We start from the raw sequence: 22,752 nt of genomic DNA on the forward strand, positions 1-22,752 counted from the left end.
GGTGGGGTGGGGAAAGGACGCAATGCTGTCCTCCGGCTGTCCCCTGTGGGCGGTGCCTGGCCATCTTCCCCTCCGGCCGGCCCAGCCACCGTCCAGTCCGTTCCCTGGTGGCTTCTCCTAGTTGGCAGCATCCGCGTCCGTCTTTTACGGCCGCAGCAGGACGGGATCCGGGAGAGGGCGGCTCGCGTTGGCCTGGGAGCCCTAGATCAGCAGCCCTGTTCGTTCTCAATCTTGTCAGGCCCTTGCTTCGTTACTATCTCATGTGGAAACTGCTAGTGACTGAAGTGTGAAGAGATTTCACAGTGCGTCGAGGCCCTGCAGGGAAGTCTTTCAAACGGTTAGTGATGTCTGTTAACGATGATGTCCGCAAAGCGTGGCGGGGCGGCAGTGTGTACTGCACCTGTTGTTCCCAAATTAAGTCGTCAGCTCAGCTGAAAATCCCTATAATTTTTGATGAGAGAGAGAGAGAGAGAGAGGGAGAGGAGAATGTGAGAGTATAAGCGTAAAGCTTTGCCAAATTCTAACAATATGTCATTGGGCAGTTTATTTTTTCTGAGCCTCAGTTGTCTTATCTGTAAACTGGAAAATTGGGTATACCTCCAAGGGTACTCGTAAGGCCTAAGAATTCCGTGTCCGTTAGGAATCTAACCTACCCAAATTGACTTGCACAAAACAAGGATACTGACCCACTTGAAGAGCTGGACACCCTAGAGCAGGCGTCCTCAAACTACAGCCCGCGGCCCGCCGAGGACATGTATCCGGCCCGCCGGGTGCTGCTGCCTGTCCTGCTTAGCAGCCGACTCGTCCCGGGCCCGCAGTGCGCATAGGAATTTGTTCATAGTTGTTTTTTTTTTTAAACTATAGTCCAGCCCTCCAACGGTCTGAGGGACAGTGAACTGGCCCCCTGTTTAAAAAGTTTGAGGACCCCTGCCCTAGAGGTAGGTCTGGCTTCAGGAGCAGTTGGATCCAGCAGTTCATGATGTCACACTCTAGTCCCGTTTCTCCGGGACATTCCTGGCTCTGCCCTTCCCCATGGGACTGCTTCCTCCTCTGGCTGTCGTCATTCACAGAAAGGGCTGTGGCCGGTTCAGACCTGCCATCCACGTGCTGAGCAAGAGAAAAGGGTTCTTTGAGGGCCTCCTGTGATCAGGGGGAAACGGTTCTTCACCAGAAGCTCGGAGGGAATGTTTCCTCACCCAGCTGGCTTACATTAGGCCACACGTTCCTCCCTGGATCAGTCACTGTGGTCGGGGAGTTGGGGTAAGCCTAGTCACCCCTGAGCTGAGAGCTGAGTAAGCTTCCTTGGGGCCACAGAACATGGGGAAAGGGCAATCCAAAGCAGGATCTGGGTGCTGTTGGCCGGGGAGGGTGGCGGGGCACAGGAGGCAACAACGGGCCGTCCTTGAGGTTGACAGCTGCCTCTCACTGGTCTTCCTGTGTCCTCACCTGAAAGGGATAGACCCCTCTCAGAAACGTTCAGTGGCACCATCTCTCTATGGGGTTGATGTTCTGACAAGGCCCGAGATGCACTGCATCCTGTGCTCTCCCCCTCTCCCCGCCCCCCGCCACAAAGAAACACTTCTCTGGGTCACTCCCTTCCAGCCACTAGGTACACTCACAACCCAGGACCTTTGCACATGCTAAGGCCTCTGCCTGGAACTCTCTTCCCCAAATAATTATATATGCTTTATGTCATAACTTCTTGTTGGTCTTGGTCAAATGGCACCTCCTCAGAGAGAGGCCTTTTCTGCTCAGTCCAACTAAAATAGGAAGTTTTTCTTCCCCCATAATGTTTTTATCCCTGCACCGTGCTTTATTTCCCTTTGTAGCCAGTGTTTTATAAAACAAATATGTGTTCAACCACTTGCCCCCCCCCCCAATGCACTAATGACAGGTCCACAGTTGTCTTGTTCACAGCTGCATCTGCAGAGCCTAGCACGCTGCCTGACACATAGTAAGTGGTCAATAAATATTTGTTGAAGGTTGTAGCTTAAAGCCTGCCACCACCTCCTAAAAGCCCAGTGAGGGCTCCCGTGCTCTCACTTGCCTTCCTTCCCTTGTCCCAGCGCAGGAGGTTCCGGAAGCCACATGTCACCAGCCCTGATGATCTGTGATGTATGGCTTGGACATTGGTGTGTCCACTCTGATTCTTGGGGGCAGCTGGTTAAAGGCGTTGCTTCCCCCTTCCTTGTCCTCCTCGCTCTCGGCTGCCAGGATCTTATTAGCCCTATTTACACGGCCGGGATGTCGAGCGATTAATTTTTAATGGCTTGGTTTATTGCATGTTTGAATGGTTTATTGAGTAATTCCCACATTTAAGTGATTAATTCCCCAGAGTTCAGAACGACTGGTTAGTTTTACATTAATCAGGGTTTCTGAATGCCAAGAGACAATCAATCAATCCTTCCTGCCAGGGAGAGTAATGTTAAAATACCTCAAGGTCCGCTGGGGTTAAGAAAAGGAGTAATTAAAGTCCTGTCTTCCCCTGATGCAGATTTGATGTCTCTCTGTTTCTCTTTCTCTCTAATTCTGCCTCCCAGCCCCTTCTGTAATAAAGGCACTCCCTGAACCCAGATGTTCCTTGGAATGATCTCCGCCTCTGTCCTTGGACGTCCCTGTAATGGGGTGCAGCCCATCTGCCCTGGGAAATGGGGTCTCAGGGAGGGGACTTGGAAGCCCAGGAGGCCTGTTGCCGAGTCCCTGGCTTCTGTCCTACCCGGCTGGGTTCCTGATTTGCAGGGAAGGTGGGCCATGCTTGGCTATGGGATAAAATGCCTAGTTTCACCTGAGACAAAGCTCAGTCTCCCCCACAGGGGACATGGGGAGGATGTTTGGGATGGAGGCTGGTCAGCTTTGAGCAGGAAGGACATGTGAGCTGATTTTGCTTTTGCATCTGTATGAGTCTCCTAATGCTGCTATGACAATGGACCACAAACCTTGTGCTTAATACAACACAGAGTTATTATCTTACAGTTCTGGACCCAGAAGCACAAAATCCATCTCACCGGGCTGACATCGAGGTGCTGTCAGGGACGTGTTCCCTTTGGAGGCTCCAGGGAGGGACCCATTTCTTTGCCTTCCCCAGCTTCTAGGCCAACCGCATCCCTTGGCTGGTGGCCCCTCCTCCATCTGCACAGTCATCCGTGTTGTTGCATCTTCGGTCTTTGTCTGATTCTGACCTCCTGCCTCCTCTTCCACATTTAAAGGAGCCTTGTGATGCCACTGGGATCACCTGGATGATCCAGGACACTCTCCCTACCCCAGCTCAGGAGATTAGTAACCTCACTCCCCTTTGCCAGGTAACCTAACGTGTTCACGGGTTGCAGGATTGGAAAGCAGACTGTCTTTGTGCTGAGCTGATAGGATGAGAGGCAAAGTGGCAGCCTGGTTAGAGGCACAGACTCTGGAGCCAGAGAATCCATTTAAATCCTAGCCCAGCCCCTCAGTAGCCGTGGGAAGCTGTGCCTCAGTTTCCTGACATCTACAACCAATGATGAGGCCTGCGGCCCGCCGAGGCTGTGCTGGTGAAGTGCAGACTGAAGAGCCGGCGTGGTACCTGGATGGTAGGAAGCACGCTCGGTGTTGTCAGCGGCAATAAAGTGCCGATACTTCCGAACTGGGATGAAAACCAGAATGACGTGACCTCCCTCATAGGAATTCACTGAGAATGGAGATAAAAGTGCTGAGTAAGGGGAAGGTTCCTTGCAAAATGTTTACAACCACAGGGTGATTCACAGGGGCCCCAGGTGGGGACTCACTGGACAGACCCAGGAGTGTCCCGTGTGTTCAAACACTGTGCACACCTCGAGGGGGAGTGACAGCTGGGAGGGAGAGGAGACCCCAGCGAGACAGTTAACAGGAGCCGACAGCAGCGAGGGGCTCCACGGCCTGATGAGCTAAAGGGTTACGGTTCTGCACCTCGTCTCCTTCAAATGACATTGCTAGTCCCCAGAGCATCCGTGAAAGGTAGTTGTTCTCCTCTCCAAACGGAGCCTTAGAGAACTGACTAACCTCAGGCCGCGTGGTTAAACTTGGTGGTGGCTACGAGCTTGGGCTCTGGAACCCACAGGCACGGGTTTGAACCCTGATTGCCCTGCTGACGGGCTGTCTTAGCGCCCATCCCTTCAGTCTCTAAGCTTGAATCGCTCCGTCCATACCCTGGAACTGGTACTGTCCCCTTGCCATTGGGCGGTGGTGCAGATTCAACGAGACGATCTGAGGGAAGCACCTGGCCCAGTGCCTGGCACACAGCAAGCACGCAGCAGGGGCTGTTCCGTGGCGGCCCATGGAGGAAGGCGCTCTCACACCAAAGTTAGCTGGTGGTAGGAGCTTCCTGGAGGAAAGCTTGGTTTGGGTCTTAAGGATCTGAAAAGTTTCACGGAAGGGAGCTTCGGGCAGAGGAGAGGTGGAGAAGACCCATTTCTCAAGCTGCCAATATTCCAGCATGGCTCTAGCTCAGCCGCGGGCAAACTATGGCCCGTTCGGCTGTTCTATCCGGCCCGCGGAGCCGAAAGAGCGGAGGGTTCTCTTGCTCTCCCCTCCGCTCCTTTACTTTGAATTTATATTAGTTCACACAAACACTCCATCCATGCTTTTGTTCCGGCCCTCCGGTCCAGTTTAAGAACCCATTGTGGCCCTCGAGTCAAAAAGTTTGCCCACCCCTGCTAGCTTCACGTGCGCGGAGAGGAGAGAAAGGTGAGGCTAGTCGGGGCTGGAGCCTGGCGCCTGCCCATGCCAAGCTGAGACGAGACTTTATTTTGTTTGCAGTGGGAGCTGGTGAAGGGTTTTGAGCAGGAACATAACCAGCAGCCTACGGAAGAAACGAATATTTTAGGGACACAGGCATGGAATCCATATGGAACCATCACGCTGCCAGCAAACCAATGTGTTTTCAAAAACTTATTCATTCAACACGGATTGATTTAACCAAACTATGCCGATTGTGTGATGGGAATGCGGGAGCAAAAGACAAACACGTGTCCACCTTGGAACCCACACTCAGACGGCCCTTGGAGGGAGGGGGACAAGAAGCCGGGAAACGCACACCGTGATGATGGACCGGGATTAGCGCTGAAAATAATGAAAGTAGTTGCTGTGATACTGGCTGGGGGTCCAGTGGGTGGCCAGGGAAGCTGATGGGGTGACACTGGAGCTGAGACTGGGAAGATGACAGAGGGTAAAGCGATGCCAGGTCCCCAGGAAGGAAGGAGTAGGCTGTGGTCCAGAGACAGAAAGGTCAGTGGGGCTGGAGGCCCTTGATCTTGGGGAGAGGGCAGGCAATTCGGGAGAAGCAAGAAAAGGTAATTGTGTAGAATCCAGGTTTAACTGTGATTTGCTCTGATTTTATTCAACTCTTTTCTCTGCTGGATTATTTCCATCAGCACAAAACCTTAACATATTTTTTCTCATCTTAAAAAAAAAACCCCTACCTTTCTGGGCTCCCAGATCTCTCCACATCGTTGGTTGTATTTCTGTGCTTTCTTTCATAGCAGAACTCATCAACATCGTTTATACAGACTCGCTGTCTCCCATTTCTCTGCTCCCACCCTCTCTTTTAAAAACCTTTTAATTTTAAGAACTATTCATACTTAGAGAAGGTGCAAACACAGCACCACCCACTCTCCTATAGGCAGTGGTTATTCTCTCGGACCACATTCGCTTTGAGACTTTGTCTATATGGCCATGCTTTTTTCCCCCTGATCTCTTTGAAAGTAAATTGCATGACATTTTACCTGTAAATACTTATTCAAGGATATTCTCTTTCAAATCCACAATGTGGTGATCAAATGCAGGAAATGTAACATTGAAAATATAACCCGTATTCAAATTTCACCAGTAGTTCCCGAAATGTTCTTTTAAAAAATTCACTTAAAATTTTGTATGCGGTGTGATGCACTCTTTCTGATGTGTCGTTCCAAGTTTTGACAAATGCATACAGTCATGTAATCACTATTATAATCAAGATGTAACACAGTTCCATCACCAGCCCCCCTCCCCTGAGTCCTCAGCCCTTCCCACCACCCCCAGCCTTGGCAGCCGCCGATCTGTTTCTGTCCTCAGCGTTCTGCCTTTACCAGAGTGTCACATAAATGGAAACACACACATGCAGGTCTGGCTTCTTTCACTTAGCGCACTGACTTCGGAACGCATTCATGTTATTGCCTGTTTCAATAGTTTTTCCTTTTCACTGCTGAGTAGTACACTGTCGTATGGATGGACCACAGTTTGTCCATTCATCATCTGAACATTTAGGTTGTTGCCAGTTTGGGGTAATTAATGGGTATAAAGTGATTTTTACATTGGTGGAAAGGCTTTTGTGTGAATATAAGTTTTAATTTCTCTTAAGGAGAGGATTGCTGGGTTGAATGGTAAGTGCATATTTAACTGTATAAGAAAATTCTAAGCTCTTTTCCTGATTACATCCTTTTCTGTTCCCATCAGTAGCGTATGAGAGTTCCAGTTCGTTCACATCATTCCCAGTTGTTGGCATAGTCCTTTTTCTTTCTTTTAAAAATTTTTTTTAGCCTTTCTAATAGGTATGTGGTAGTATTTTACTATGGTTTTACTAATGACTAATGATATGTTAGCATCTTTTCATGTGCTATTTTACCATCTTTCTAGCTTCTTGGATGAAGCGTCCAAATCCTTTGCTCATTTTTAACATGTTTGTTTTCTTACTGATTTTTGATAGTTCTTTATATGTCCTGAATACAAGCCTAAATCAGAAATGTGATTTGCAAATATTTTCTACCTACCAGTTTGTGGCGTATCTTTTTCATTCCCATAATAATAGTGTCTTCCAAAGAGCAAACATTTTTAATTTTGATGAAGTCCAGTATATACACTTTCCATTTTATGGATTGTACTTCGACTATTTTCCCTAAGAACACTTAGATATTCTTAGGTAAGGCCACAAAGATTTTCTTACATTTTCTTCTCTAAGTAATACAGATTTTTGTCTTAACGATTATAGTTTACAGGATCCATTTGGAGTTATTTTTTTTGTGTAAGAGGGGAGGAATGGGTTGCAGTTCATTTGTATGTTTTTTTCCCCCACAGAGAGGATTAAAATTCCCCCCCCCCCCAGCACCATTTGTTGAAAAGGCTATCCTTCTTCACAGAAATGTCTTTGCACCGCTGACCAAAGCCATTGGCTTTGTTTGTCTGAGCCTGCTCCTGGGTCCTGGTTTCCTCACTGGTCTATGTGGCTATCCTTCCACTCAATACCACATTGTCGTGATTACTGCAAGGGTATAGTATAGTGGGTCTTGAAATCAGGTCGTGTGAGTCTTTCAACTTGGTTCTTTTTCACAATTATTTTGGCAGTTCTAATTCCTTCGCCTTCCTATATAAATTTTAGAATCATCTTATTGACACTAAAAGAAAATCCCTTTGTTTGGGTTTAAACATATACATCAATTTAGGGAGAATTAACATCTCAATGATATTGAGTCTTATAATCCATGAACACTACTTAAGTATCCGTGTAACTACTTACTTAAGTATCTTTTGATTTCTTTAATCCAAATTTGTAGGTTTTAACATATTTTATAACATTTTGTTAGATTTACACGAAAGTATCTTATGGTTTTTGATGTTATTATGAATGGCACTGTTTTAAAAATCTTGATTTCCAGCGGTTTGTTGCTAGTATATAAAATAGAATTGATTTTGCCCAGCCAGCCTGGCTAAGTTCATTTAGTATCATCATGTGCACCAAAAGGTTGCCAGTTTGACTTTCAAGTCGGGGCACATTGCTGGGTTGCGGGTTTGATCCCAGGCTGGGGCACGTAGGAGAGGCAACTGATAGATATTTCTCTCTCACATGGATGTCTCTCTCTTCCTGCAAGCATGTCCTCAGAGGAGGATTAAATAAATAAATAAAATTTTAAAATAGAATTGACTTTTAAAATGTTGAGCTTGTATCATGTGAGTTGGCCAAGCTCACTTACTAGTTCTAGGATCTTTTTTGTATGTTTTTTTGGGGGGATTTTCTATACAGACAATGGTCTCTTCTGCAAGTAGGAATGGTTTTATTTCTTCCTTGCAAATTTCTGTGCCCTTTCTTTCTTTTTCTTGCCTTATTGAACTGGCTAGGACTTTGAGTTAATTGTTGAAAGGGGAGAGGTGACCTGCTTACCTTGCTCCTGATCTTAGCAGGAGAGCTTTCAGTCCTTCACCATTAGGTATGATCTTATCTGTGGGTTTTTTGTAGATGCCCTTTATCAGGTTAAGGGAATTCGCTTCTATTCCAAATTGTTGAGAATTTTTATTGTAAATACAGATTGAATTTTGTCCAGTGCTTTCTTTTCATCTATTGAGATGATCACATGCGTTTGGATTACATTGATTTAAAAATGTTGAGCCAGCCCAAACCGGTTTGGCTCAGTGGATAGAGCATCGGCCTGCAGACTGAAGGGTCCTGGGTTCGATTCTGGTCAAGGTCATATACCTTGGTTGCGGGCACATCCCCAGTGGGAGGTGTGCAGGAGGCAGCTGATCGATGTTTCTCTCTCATCGATATTTCTAGCTCTCTATCCCTCTCCCTTCCTCTCTGTAAAATATCAATAGAATATATTTAAAATAAATAAATAAATAAATAAAAATGTTGAGCCAGCCTTACATTTCTGGGATAAGTACCACTTAATGGATGTAATTTATACTTTTTTTTTTTTAATTGTCACCTAAGGATGTATTTACTAATTTTAGAGAGAGTTCAGGAAGGGGGTGGGGGGAGAGAGAGAGAGAGAGAGAGAAACACTGATGTCAGAAAGCAGCATTGATCAGTTACCTCCCATACTTGCCCTGACCAGGGATTGAATCCACAACCTAAGTATGTGCCCTGACGGGGAATGGAACCCACAACCTTTCGGTATGATGCTCCAACCCACTGAACCACACTCTCCTTTTTCTATATTGCCGAGTTTGCTGTGATTTTATTGATAATTTTTATATCTGTGTTGATGAGAGATTTTGGTTTATAGTTTTCTTTTGTGGTAGCGCCTTTGATTTTGGTATCCAGGTGATGCTGTCCTCACAGAATGAGTTGGGGTGTGTCCCCTCCTCTTCTGCTTTCTGGAAGGGATTGGGAACAATCAGTATCATTTCTTCCTTAGATGTTCGGTAGAGTTTACCAGTGACGCTATTTGGGCCTGAAGTTTTCTTTGTTGGAAGGTTTTTAACTAAACATCCAATCTTTTAATAGTTACAGGGTTACTCAGGTTATATATTTCTTCTTGAGTGAAGTTAGGTAGATTATGTCTTTGAAGGAATTTGTCCATTTCACCTAAGTTGTAAAATCAGTAGGCAAAAAGTTGTTCATAATATTTTCTTGCTATTCTTTTCATGTCTGTAGAGTCAAAGTAATGGCACCTCATTCCTGAAATCAATCCTTTCTGCCTCGTGTCTTTTTTCTTAGTCTGCCTAGAGGTTTATCAATGTATCGATCTTCTCCAAGAACCAGCTTTTGGTTTTATTGACTTTTCTCTGTTGGTTTCATTTCCAGTTTCATTTATTTTGTTCCTTATTATTTTCAGCTTCTGCTTGCTTTGTGTTTAATGTGTTCTTTTTCTACTTTCTTAAGGTGGAAGCTCAAGTTATTGACTTGAAACCTTCTTTTTCTAATACAAACCTTTAATGCTATAAATTCCCTCTGAGCACTGCTTTAGCTGCATCTCACAAATTTTGACAGGTTGTATTTTTATTTTCATTCAGTTCAAATTATTTGCTATTTTTTTTCCTTTAAGCCATGTGTGACTCGCATTAATTTCTAAATATTTGGAGATTTTCCCCAGCTATCATTTTGCTTTTGATTTCTAGCTTAATTCCTTTATGTTCAGAGAACATGTTTTATTTGATTTTAATTCTAAATTTGTCTAGATTTGGGTCGTGGCTTATAATGTGGCTTGTCTTTGAGAGCATGTCATGTGTTTGGGGAATGAATGTGTATTCTGTTGTTTGATGAAGTATTCTATAAATATCAGTTAGAAAATAGGCAAAGATATGGAATTTCTGAACAACCAAGTTGACTCATCTACCTTTTTCTATCGATTTCTGAAAAATGAATTGAAACCTGTGGGTAGAATGGTGGCATTTACTATTTCTGCAGAAAGGGTTTTGAATATCTGTTGTTAGATACATATGTCCTGTCCTTTCAGTAATGCACCATTTTATCATTATTCAGTGTCCGCCTTTGCTCCTGGTAACTTTACTGGTCCTGGAATCTACTTTGTCTCATGTGAAGGTAGCTGCTCCAGCTCCCATTGGACCCATTTTTGCATGGGGTATCTTTTCTCCTCCTTTTACTTTCAACCGCTCTTTATTGTTTTATTTAAAGCGGGTTTCCTCAGGACAGCCCGTAGTTAGGTCTTTCTGTTGTTATTCCAGGCCAACAATCTCTGTCTTCCCGTTGGCGTGTCTTGGGTCATTTATTTTAATGTGATTGTTGATATGGTTGGATGTAGGTCTACTGCTGTTGTGTCCCCGGTTTCTTCTGTTCTTCTCTCTTCCATCTTTCCTGCCACGTGTTAGATTATTTGAAGATTGTGTAGTATTCCATTGTAGTTGATCCGTTGGATAAATATTGTTCTTTCTGGTGATTTTTTTTTTTATTTTTGGATCCAGGATCAGAAGACGTACATTGTGTTGGTGGCCAGGCCTTGCACTTTTGAGCCTTCCTTACATTGTCTGTTTTGTGACTACTGATGTCCTTGGGCAGTAGGGCCAGTCTGGAGTCCGGGAGAGGCTACGGGGGACTTCTTTGTTGCCAAATCCAATGGATAGTCTTTTGTCTTCCCTCTTAATTTCACAGCACAACCGATTTCTCTCTTCTGTTTTTAAAAACATTTTTGAACATGTCTATGTTTCTTTTTCTTTTTTAAAAAAACCTTCTTTCTTTCTTTCTTTTTTTAATCCTCACCTAAGGATATTTTTTGCATTGATTTTTTTTTTTTAGAGAAAGTAGGGGCGTGGGAGACACACACACAGAGAGAGAGAGAGAGAAAGAGAGAGAGAGAGAGAAAGGGAGAGAGAGTCAAAGAGAGACACACAAAGAGAGACACACAAAGAGAGAAACATTGAGTGTGGCTCTTCTCAGCTTAATGCATTGAGATTTGCTCCCGTTATTGGTTCTTGAGTCTTTTTTATTGCTGAGTGTTGTGCCATTGAGTGGAGGTTTGCTCATCTGCTCCCGAGTTGAAGCATTTTAGGTTGTTTCTAGTTTTTGGTGCTCATGAATAAACTACTCTAAACATGTACATAAAGATTTTTGTGTGGATGTAAGTTTTCATCCAAACTGTTTCCCAGTGGCTGTGCCCCTTCCCACCCCAGGGTGTGAGGGTTCCAGTCCTGCCACCTCCTCGCCAGCACTTGGCACAGTCGGCCTTGAACTCCAGCCGTTCTCGTAGGTGTACGTTAGTATCTCGTTGTGGTTTTAATTTTCATTTTCCTAACAGCTGATGATGGTGAGCATCTTTCATGTGTTTGTCATCACGTGTCTTCTTTGCTGAAGTGTGTAAACCTCTTGCCCATTTAAAACAAGTGGAGTTGTTTTTCTTATTATTGGGTTTTGGGAGTTCTTTATGTTTTTGGGGATATAAGATCTTTATGAGATATATGATTTGTACATATTTCCTCCATGGCTCATCTTTTTCTTCTCTTCACGGTGTCTTTTGAAGAGCAAAAGGTCTCAAATTTGATGAACTCCAATCCATCAATTCGTTCTCTTATGTATCCAGCTATTGATGTTACATCTAAGAAAACTTTACCTTACCTAAGGTCATAATGATTTTCTCCTGTTCTTTTTTTAAAAAAGGTTTATAGTTTTAAGTTTTACAAACGGTCTGTTTTGACTTAATTATTTATAAGGTGTGAGGTATTCCATTCCTTAAAGTTCTTCTTCTTTTTTTTTTTTTTTTTTTTTGCATATGGATATCCAGTTGTTCCCACTAGTGGTTGTAAAGACTGTTTTTCCTTCATCTCATTGTTTTAGCACCTGGTCAAAGATCAAAGACCTTTCTTGTGTGGGCCGGTTTCTCCACCGATCTATGTCCCCAATACTGTAGTTTTACAGGAAGCCTGGAAATCAGGAAATGACCACACCTACTTTTTTGGCATGGAGGTTATTATTCTCCCCACGTTACATATATGAGGAAACTGACCACAATCCTAGTTAGATGTCTCACTCATAGCCTCCCTTATAAGTTAGCCACTCAGCTCATACTCAAAACCTGCATCTTCGGCCTCGCCCAGTGCTCAGGGTCTGATTTGGGTTCAGCTCTCAGCTCTGCTTTTATTAGTTGTGTGGCCCTGGGAAAGTAACTGTACCCTCCCCCCATGCCTCAGTTTCCCCATCTGTAAAGTGAGTGTAACAGTGGTACCTGCTTTAGAGATTGTGGTGAGGATTAAATTCAGAACACACGGAATTGCTGATATTTGACCATTTTTGACTGATACAAATGGCAACTTTTCCCAGTTCGACCTAATACGCCAGCTGTTCCTCCTAGTACTAGAGAGGGTGTGCACACAGAGATGGTAGCTGGAGCTGTCCTTGCTGTCACCATTGGTGTTGTCACGGTTACCACGGCTCCTGCTGCTGTTGCTGCTAAACCATTACCCGGGAGGGCGGTGGCCCCTCAGGCTGCTGGTTAGTGTTCTGTGTGTCCTCAAACCAGGCAGCCAACCACCACCAAGCGCTCCCTGGGTGACACACTTCTTGCCGACTCTGAGAGAGTCATAGGGCCCCACCTCCGCTCCCGTGGAGAGGCAGTGCCCGCCTGGTGTCACTGCCCCGTGTTCTCGGCCCGGGAGTTGGGGCGGGGGGGCCCTGTCGGATGATGGGAGTTTGGGATGGGAAGAACCTTCCAGGTGCAGGTGGCAGCTGGCGCAAAGGCTTGGACGCGGGAATGGACAGGCTTCGGGGAGCCTGAGGCTTGACGCTGCGTAGAGTGGGAGGCGGCCCACGGTGGCCAGAATGGGTTCACAGGAAACCCCCACCTTTCCCTCCACAGGTGGCCCGCCTTTGCCAGACACCCTCGAGGAGCCAAGTTCAGAAGAGGCCTCCCACCGGTTCCTCTGCCATGACCGAGAAAACGGTTATCATCGACCATGGGTCTGGCTACATGAAGTCCGGCTTCTCCGGCTGGAACGAGCCCCAGCTGGTCTTACCGAGCATCGTGAACTACAAGCCGTGCAGGGAGAACCCCGGCCCCAGCTCCGCCCGGCGGCACCTGGGTCTCGGCATCGACATCCTCCACCCTGACACCTTTAGCTACCCCATCCAGCGGGGCCGTGTCCTCAACTGGGAGGGCGTAGAACACATCTGGTCCTTTGTCCTGAAGAAGCACAGGATGAAACACGAGGACACCCCCGTATTGGTCACAGAGTCCCCCCTGAAGGATCCTATGGACCGAAAGAAGACCCTGGAGGTAAGGCCTTCTCGGGGCTGCTCTCCCCAGGAGCGGGGAGCAGCCTGCACTTGGTGTTTGGACAGGATTGGCCACCGGGAGCTCTTCTTTCTTAATCATTTGCCCCACGAATGTTTTCTGAGCTCTCACGTGTGCCCGGCGTTGGGCATGAGGGACTCACGGAATCTCTTCCCACAGAGAGAGACACGGCAGGAAAAATGCTCTAGAAGGGGTGTGACTGGGAGACACTGGACATTCGGTTATGTTCACAGATAAGATTCTGGCCCTCGAGGAGCTTACCTTCTGGGGGAGGACTTGACCATGAAGACGTTAACAAAATAGAATTCCAGAGAGTGATCAGTTCTAGAAACAAATTTAAGTGTGGTGAGAGTGGACTGGTGAGGATCGGGGAACTCCCTTTAAAGAGGGTGATCAGGGAGGGCTTCTCTGAGGAGGAGGTTTCAGCTAGTGAGGCTGGAGCCCAGCGAAGGGGGCAGGGGTGGGAGAGTGGCAAGAGGGAGATAGAAAGGTGAGGTTGGCAGGGGCCGGTGCTGGCAGGCTTGGTAAGCTACGGGAAGCACTTGAATTTTACTTTGAATCAAGGGTTGACAAACTACCGCTGGTGGGCCAAATCTGGCCCAGCATCTGTTTTGATAAAGTTTTATTGGCACATGCTCATGCCCACTCATTTACATATCATCTATGGCTGCTTTTATTACAACAGCAGAGTTGAGTAGTTGCATCAGAGACTGTGGATCCCATAAAATATTTACTACTGTAGGTTTGCTAGATAAAATATGCAATACCTAGTTAGATTGGGGTCTCAGATAAACAATGGCGAATGCTTTAGTATAACAAAGTATGCCCCAAATATTGCGCAGGACATACTTATACTGAATCATTCTTTGTTGTTTGCCTGAAATTCAAATTGAACTGGGCATCCTACATTTTTATTGGCTACATCCGGCAACCCCTCTAGCCCTTTACAGAAGATGCCTGCCAACCCCTGCTCTCACCGGACAGGAAGCTCCCGCGTTTTAAGTGGGGGAGTCACATTACCACAGCAGGAGCTCCAGGGTCCCTGCAGGGGTCTAGCGTTCTGGGGGGCAGCGGCTAGTCGCTTGAGGACATACGTCTGTGTGCTGACTTCATTTTTGGAGAGCTGGGCGTAGCCTGGTGCTGCGTAAAACAGAAGAGGGTCAGAGCCCTTCGTTCCAGGAAAACACCGCGTGTGTCTCTCTCCTCCCTCCTTGCAGATTATGTTTGAGTTACTGGACGTCCCGGCCCTCCTCCTGGCTGACCAGCTGGAGATGTCCCTGTACGCCTCGGGCTTCCTGACGGGCGTGGTGGTCGACTCCGGCTGCGGCCTGACCCGAGTCCAGCCTTTCCACTTGGGCCGCCCCATCCAGCCCACCGGTAAGACGCTGGAGTTCGCTGGCCAGGATCTCTCCGACTATCTCTTCAAGAGCCTCTTCAAGGAAGACAGCAAGGTGAACAAGCTGTTCCAGCTGCAAACCGTTGACGCCATTAAGATGAGAAAGTGCTACGTGCCGCAGAATCTGGCGGAGGCGCTGGACTACCGCCAGAACCTGCCCAGTGGCTACGATGATAATAACAGCTACCTGCTCCCAGACGGCACCTCCGTGGAGCTGACCCCCATGCAGCGGCTGGCCCCCGAGATGTTCTTCAGCCCACAGGTGTTCGACCAGGAGAGGCCCAGCGTCTCCCAGGCTGTGCTGGATTCCATCAAAGCCTGCGACGCTGCCCTGCAGCCCCAGCTCCTCTCGCACGTGATAGCCTGTGGGGGGAACACCCTGTACCCGGGCTTCACCCGGCGCCTGTTCATGGAGTTGGCCGCTCATTATTCCTCCTGCCCCGCCGCCGCCGTGTGTAGTAATAGCAAAAGAAACTTTAGCGTCTGGCTGGGAGCGTCTGTTGTGGCTCATCTGTCTACTTACAAGTCTGAGTGGATGACCAGGAAGGAGTACGATGAGAGATAGAAGCTGTGGCCTGTTGGCTTGCCCCCGGGGGGTGGTGGGGGGGGATGACCCGGCTCTCATCAGATGGGCACTGGTGAATTAATTTCAGTGAAAGGGACTGGGCCGGGGTGGGGTTAGCTGGCATTGGAATTCTGAGCTCGTGGGGGATGTTTTTAAGGAAGTTCTGGGGTTTTATCTTGCTTCAAAAATGGGATCCAACCCATGGGAGGACAGGCTGTCATCCCAGGAAGCCCTCCAGGGGCAGTTTCTCCAGGGGTGGGCTGTTACTAGGATGGGAGCGGCCAGCTGCCATCTCCATGCCTGATAGCCACTTATTGTTCACTGGTGGCTCCCTGGGTTGTCTGTTCTTTTAGTTGAGTAGGTTTTAACTGGGGCAAGAGAGAAGTATTTTGTAGTAGCGGGGCGGGAGGGTGAGGCTGGGGAGAGTGGAAGTTTCTAGTCCTTCACACTCTGGCCAGGAGGAGTGAGTGCCTTTCCCCGTGGCCTGGGTCTTGTTTTCTAAATGCAAATAAACCACTTGTTTGGAACCAGTGATAGCTTCTGTGATGAATGGGGGTCATGTGGGCAGTTCAGTGGGGAGACCTAGGGAGTAGGAGACTATGAGAACCAGGGTGGGGCCGGGGCAGCTGTTGGGGAACTCGGGGCCTGTGGCCAGTGGTTACCACTGAGCAGAATGGGCAAGAGCCTGGAGCCTCTTGTTCTTCCTCTGCCACGTTCTTTCTCTCCATTCATCCCAGATATTCCAATATTATTATTATTTTAAATGTATTTGTATTGATTTCAGAGAGGAAGAGAGATAGAAACATCAATGATGAGAGAATCATCGATTGGCTGCCTCCTGCATGTCCCACACTGGGGATCGAGCCCGCAACCAGGGCATGTGCCCTGACTGGGGATTGAACTCTGACCTCCTCATTAATAGGTTGACGCTCGACCACTGAGCCACGCCAGCCAGGTCCAGATGTTCCAATATTCTTTTTTAAAAATATATATATTTTATTGATTCTTTACAGAGAGGAAGGGAGAGGGATAGAAAGTTAGAAACATCGATCAGCTGCCTCCTGTACACCTCCTACTGGGGATGTGCCCGCAGTCAAGGTACATGCCCTTGACTGGAATCAAACCTGAGACCTTTCAGTCCACAGGCTGACGCTCTATCCACTGAGCCAAACAGGTTAGGGCCAGATGTTCCAATATTCTGTTAAAGCTGAGTTCCCAGGCCTGTAATAGTTGACAAGCAGCTGAGGATCTACAATTGCAGGTACTACGCTAGGCACTGGGGACTTGGAGGTGAAAGAGATGCATGAGGTTTGTGGTTTCAAGGAGATTACTGTATTTTTGAGGATAAAGAGTGAGATAAATCACGTGTAACAGTCATGTGGTCTGGATGTTGGAGGGATGCCTACTGTCGATGGGTTAGACTGAGATGGAGACCACTGGGGACTGTTGGGGCCTGTGCCCCAGCCCCCTTCCTTGGCATACTGTGAGGTTACACTTCCCAGGTCCCTGGCAGGTAGGTAGAGCCATGGGACCATACCATAAGTGCTGGCCAGTGTATGTATGCCTGACCCTTAACATAGCCCTCTCAGCCTATGGGATTCAGAGGATCCAATGGGGGGAGGGGACAGTAGAGCTGCAGATGGAAGGAGCCTGCATGACTGGGTGGGACCAAGCCCCTTCCCCAACCTGCACTGCACTGGGACATGAGGAAGAGTACTATAGTATGTTCAGCCACTGAGATGTGGGGGTTGCTTGTTACAGCAGCTGTCTTGCTCTGACTAATACAGAGAAAGGAGCCATAATGTACTATTTGGTTCTCTTCCTGGTGTATAATTAACAAATATTTTTTTCTGGTAAGTGGTGAAAGTGGGGTTCAAATCCAGTCTGGGCCTCAATTACCGTGTTGTCCGGTTGCTTCTAAAAGGGGCTCTCGGGTCCAATGTTGGGAACTGGGATAGAGTAACATGGGTGGAGGACCAAGGCCCAAGGAACCCTGATGTTTCAGGGACAGGGGGCGGAATTTGGAAGCCAGAGACTAGCTCACCTTGTCTTTGACATGTGAACTAGATTCTCTTGGCCACAAATTTATCCCCAAGCCAGCAGTGGTCCCCAGAAAATCAATAAGTATATCCTTGGGTAAGAAATTTTTTTAAAAAAGGAAGCAATAGGAGGAGGCACATGGATGTTGGGTGAGCTGAACCACCACATCTGTTTCGTGGAAGAGGAGAGATTTGAACCTAGGTCCATCCATATTTAAGTCCATATTGTTACCTACAGTGCTAGAGCCCCTTCCCAGTGTCCTGGACCCTGTTAGAATTGTTGGCCTGAGAGGCGAAACATGTGATTTTCTACACGCTAATGAAAGCTGCTTTTGGGCGGCAAGCAGGTGTGGATATAGAGAGCTGTAATCTTTGTGCTCCAAGCCGGTTTATTTGTGTACTCCCGAGCCTTAAACAGCAGAAGTGGGGAAGCACAGAAACGGGTCTGAGGGGGCAGAGGGAGCTGGGCAAGGGGTATTTTTTTCCTTATTTAGCTCTGGGCAACTGTCATCAGAACTCTCTTTCTCATTTCATTCTGAATGTAACATTTAACCTTTCAGTCCAAGCATCAAATCTGGCTTCCTGGTGTATAATTACGAACTTTTCTTCGCTTTCTCTCCCTCCTTCCCTACGCTGAAAGCTTTTAAAACTCTCTCACTGGGTATCATCTCTCTCCTTCCACTCTCCAATTAAATTAAAAATAGCAGCTCCATGGGGCTGTGCGGGGCCATCAACCTAAGGCGGAACTTCTGGCACGCCAGGCCTGGCAGCTGCTCAGAGCTGGGAGAAGCTTTTGCTCCATGAGGGGTCTGGGGCTGCCTGCCAGGGTCAGCCAGGTGCAGGGGGTGGGAGGCAGGGTCTTGGCAGCTGGGGATGGAGGGCTGGGTGGGGCTGACAGAGGGGACAAACGGAAGGGCCCTTAGCTAGGCCATTCCCAGTCCTGCCAGTTTCTGTTGCCAAGGTGGGGGCTTGGCACCCTTGTCTTTGTGTTTGGGTTGGCTTTGGATGCCCAAGTGCCCTGAGATAACTCTGGTAGAAGTGTTATGTTCTGCTGATGCAGAGAGCAAAGTCAACGTTAACACTGGAAGCCTCCTGGCTCTAGAAGAGACTTTCATCGCCTCTCCCACCATTAGCTCCCCTTTCCTAAGAGAGGCAGATGGTGAAGTGGACAAGGGCTGGGACTGAAGCCAGATTGTCTGGATAAGCATGCTTGCTGTGCTGCTTTCTGGCTCTGTTGCCTTGGGGGAGGCTACTTAATCTCCTGTGCCTCAGTTTTCCCATCTGTAAAATGGGCCTAATAAAGATGCCTATCTCTTGGTGGGTTTGATGATCATCATATGGCTTTGGTGAGCTAACATATATACAACACTTAGCAAGTGCCAGATACATAAGGGTCCGCTATTGTTATTTCTGTATACATCAGCCTCCGTTGAACAAGTTCTTAGGCAAAAACCTGGCTCTTCTGTTTATTTTTACCTGCTCACATGCAGATAGGTACTAGTGATTCAAAATGAATAAAACATCATGAAGTGCTAGCTTACTGTCCAGGACGAAGCATTGCAGGGTAATTTCTTTCCTTGTCTGAGTGATGGGGCCAAAGCACATTCTGTTTGCAGAGCTAGCACAGGGATGGAGAGTGACTGGCTGCAGGAGAGGTGGTCAGCCCGAGGTCTTCTTTAGGAAGTGATGCCTGAATGACCCAGGCCAGAGGACCAGGACTTCTCACATGCTGTTCCTTTTCTCTGAAATGCTTGTCCTTGCCACCAGCTCCACAGCTGCTTTTAACAACCCAATATGGGGGTGTTAAATAGATGGGGCATTTAGAATGTCTGGAGAGTGAGGGCAGTAGGGAGAGGGAACAGATGAAGGTGGAGGTAAGTAGGGCCAGTTCTGGAAGGACTTTGAGTGTCATGCCAAGAAGTGAAGACTTTATCCTGAAGGTGATGGGGAGGCCTCTTGGAATTGTAAGGAGAGTCATGACATCACTTGAAGAATTGGAGCTCTGGGCGTAGCTTGGAGAATGGCCCAGAGAGGGACCAGGCCAGAGCAATAACATAAATCATGAAAACATGCATTCCATTAGACTCCAGGCTAAATATTCTGCATTGTCCGGGACCTGTGCCTCTCTGACGCCTTAGACTGGAGATTTGGTGTTGGTGATACTGGGGGTTGTGGTGGGTTTGAGAGATAAAGAGATCTTCCTTTCTATCATCTAGCAGCTGTCTGGTAACTGTCAGTTTTAGATCACTTGGCCTGGGTGGTGGCAGGAGAGGCAGCTGGGAATGCGGGACTTGGGGAGAGGGGTCGCCAAGTGAGAGAGTGAAATGACTTGGTGGCAAGGGCAAGTCGTGCGCTGCTCCAGCTGGGAGTCTGTGCTCTTCCTTTCAGCACTGCAAATCCTGGACAGCTCCCGGGCTTCTCACTTCCTTCTGCCCAGTGCATGACCACCTGTTCCAGGAAGCCCATTCTGCTGAGAAAGGAGGAGCCATGGCTGACAGGACAGAGTTCTGGTGTCAGAATCAGACACCTGGGGGCTTGGACTCTGCTCCCCACTTTGCATGCTGTGTTGCATGGGGCAAAGAACCGCCCCTTTCTGGTTCTCTTGCCTCATCTGCAAAGTGTTAATTAATAGTACCTACCGACCTCCCACGGCTGATAAGGGGCTTAAAGTCACTTATCCATGCAGTGAATATTAGGTACCTACTCTGTGCTGAGCCCTTTTCCAGGCTCTGCTAAATTGAAGCATGTTTATAAAGTTGCTTAGCACCGCGTTTGCCATATAGTAGGTGCTCAATAAGGGTTAATATTCTCCCAGAGCCACTCTTTTGCAACAAGCCAGGATTAAAGACTCGAGCAATCAACCACACAGACTCACAAAGCACAGCCCCAAAGCTTTCACATACTGCCTGCAAAGATTCCTTTTCATCCTGCTCTTTTGATGAACTTTCCCACTAAGGTCTCAGCCTCTTGATATACAAGGTCTCTCGGGGGTTTTTGGTGTTTTAAAAAGGCCCTAATATCAGAGTGTGAGAGGTGGGTCTGACTCTTTAATTAAGATAGAGTTCACTGGGCTTGCCCACATTCAGGCCACTTCTCCTGATGTTCCAGAGAGAGGCCGATGCTGAACCCAGGAAGAATGACCTTGGGGGAAGACACAGATTCATTAGACAAGCATTCCTGAATCCTGCTGGGGGTGCGGTGCTGCCCGGGACTCAGAGGACAGACCTGAGTCTTGCTGACCAGGTTCAGTGAGGGAGTGGACTTGACCCCTGGGAGGTAGAGAGACAGCCTGGCCACCTCCCCCGTATTGTGGGGTCGTCATCTTCGTCCAGATCTCTGGGCCAGCAATCCAGGTTCCTGGAGGGTCCCAGGGAGCCCTGTGCACTGTTCCCGTTGGAGACATTCATCTGGGGGAGGGGGTTGGCTGTAATCCGTGTTTAATTTCTCCAGGGCCTCCATTATAAATTCTATAACTCTACCAGTCAAAACATGACTAATTCCGAGGACGGCTGCCCCCACCTGAGAGTAGAAAGCCCTGTGCATTTTTTGCTGCCTTTTATCACCACTAATAAAGGCTTGGCAGTTGGAATTCAGCTGCTGTGGGTGGTATTTTTGGGCATGTGGATTTCTCCCCTCCCCCCACAGGGTTGCCATAGAGTAAATGCTTGCTTGCTGGGCTGGTTTTCTGCCAGATTTGTAATATTCCCGGCCTGAAAAGCCGTGGGTTTGGGGGAAGTTTGCAGGGAAGGGGCCATGGAACTCAGGGTTAATTGGGCCTTTGATGATTCTGACAAGGGCGGGACGCTGTGTGATTCATGAGGAAAAAAAGAATGGGTTCATTGAAAGTAAATAGTGCAAAATTGCAGGTGTGGTGTTGAGCCTGCTGAAGGAAGTGGGATTCAGGGTGCGTTCTTTTACCCGGCCAGTGTAACTGTCGTTGGGAGAGTGGGCTGTGCAGGCAGTGAATCTATGTGTCAATCGTTACTTCCCCTTACTAGCTGTGCAGCCCTAGGCAATTTACTTAGCCTTTCTGCGCCTCAGTTTCCCCAGCAAAACGGTGCTGAGAAGCCTTTAGCCCTGTCTGTACTATAGGGTTTTGTGAGAGTGTGCACTTAGCAAAGGGCCTGGCCCATCAGGAGACCCTCCAGGGCTCGGGGGGTGGGGGTGGGGGGGCGGAAATACCCTATGGTCTCATCATTTTATCTACCATCGACGTCATTACATAGTCACAAAAAATGTTCCCTGAGGCCCTTGCTAAAAGTATTAGTCTATTGTCTTTGGAATAAGCAAGCAACTTGGCTTTCATCTCTAAAAATGAAAGAGGAGAAGTGGGGAGGGCAGTAGGTCTGCATGATGAGCCTGGGAGGGACCGTCCAGGGAATGGGACCTAGTCAGCAAGGAATTGTAAGGGCTGAAGGAACAGTTATGGAGACCTGAGTTCCTGTCTCTTTCTAGCTGTGTGGCCGCAGGATGATTATTTAGTATCTCCGAGCTTCAAACTCCTCATCTGTAAAATGGGACTATGGCTAGTACCTGTCTCATGGTGTGTAGAGGGTTACTCAAGCTAATGTACGCAAAATGCTTAGCACAGTTGCCAGCACTTAATCGATGCCCAATGAATGTTGGCTGCTATTATTGTGATTGTGGTAATTATTATTAATCTTTTCCGCTGGCCTGTTGGGGGGATTGTTGGCAACGACAGCCACAGTTGCTCTGGGGCTACTGGCGCCTCGCTGGAGGCTGAGTTTGCTGCAGCTAGAAGTATCTTGCCAGGCGTCGATGGACTCCTGGGGAAGGCCGGATGCCCCAAGAGTTGCCCAGCACATCTCCGACCGGGCTCAGTAGAGCTGGCCTTTGTTCTTGGGCACACACCTGCCCTGAGGTGGTTAACAGCTTCAATGTGGAAAGAAATTCCCTTCTTCTAGTTGCCAGTGGATTAGAGTCAAAAGAGAGGATGATGCCTGGCCGGCGTGGCTCAGTGGTTGAGCATCAACCTATGAATCAGGAGGTCATGGTTTGATTCCTGGTCAGGGCACATGCCCAGGTGCGGGCTTGATCCCCAGTGGGGGCGGGGGTGTGTGCAGGAGGCAGCAGATCAATGATTCTCATCACTGATGTTTCTGTCTCTCTCTCCCTCTCCATTCCTCTCTGAAATCAATAAAAATATATAATTAAAAAAAGAGAGAGAGAGGATGTCAATGTCAGCCAAGAATACCTCTCAACACAACTATTGACCTGGTGACCAAGACCTTGAAAGATTCACCTTGGATAAGCTGGAGTGGCAATAAATAATCCTCCTACTGTCTCTGA

At 47.7% G+C, this 22,752-nt stretch overlaps 1 protein-coding gene across 1 annotated transcript; it reads left to right on the plus strand.

Annotated features, from left to right (window-relative positions):
• Positions 1-13,076: 13,076 nt before the first annotated feature.
• ACTL8 (actin like 8) lies at positions 13,077-15,403 on the plus strand (the record flags this gene model as incomplete). The annotated part of the gene is made up of 2 exons (XM_080657092.1): positions 13,077-13,424; positions 14,660-15,403. The coding sequence occupies 2 exons, from the start codon at positions 13,077-13,079 to the stop codon at positions 15,401-15,403; spliced, it is 1,092 nt and encodes a 363-aa protein (XP_080513218.1).
• Positions 15,404-22,752: the final 7,349 nt, after the last annotated feature.

The sequence above is a fragment of the Plecotus auritus genome, assembly GCF_963455305.1.
Source record: "Plecotus auritus genome assembly, chromosome: 2".
NCBI lineage: Eukaryota > Metazoa > Chordata > Mammalia > Chiroptera > Vespertilionidae > Plecotus > Plecotus auritus.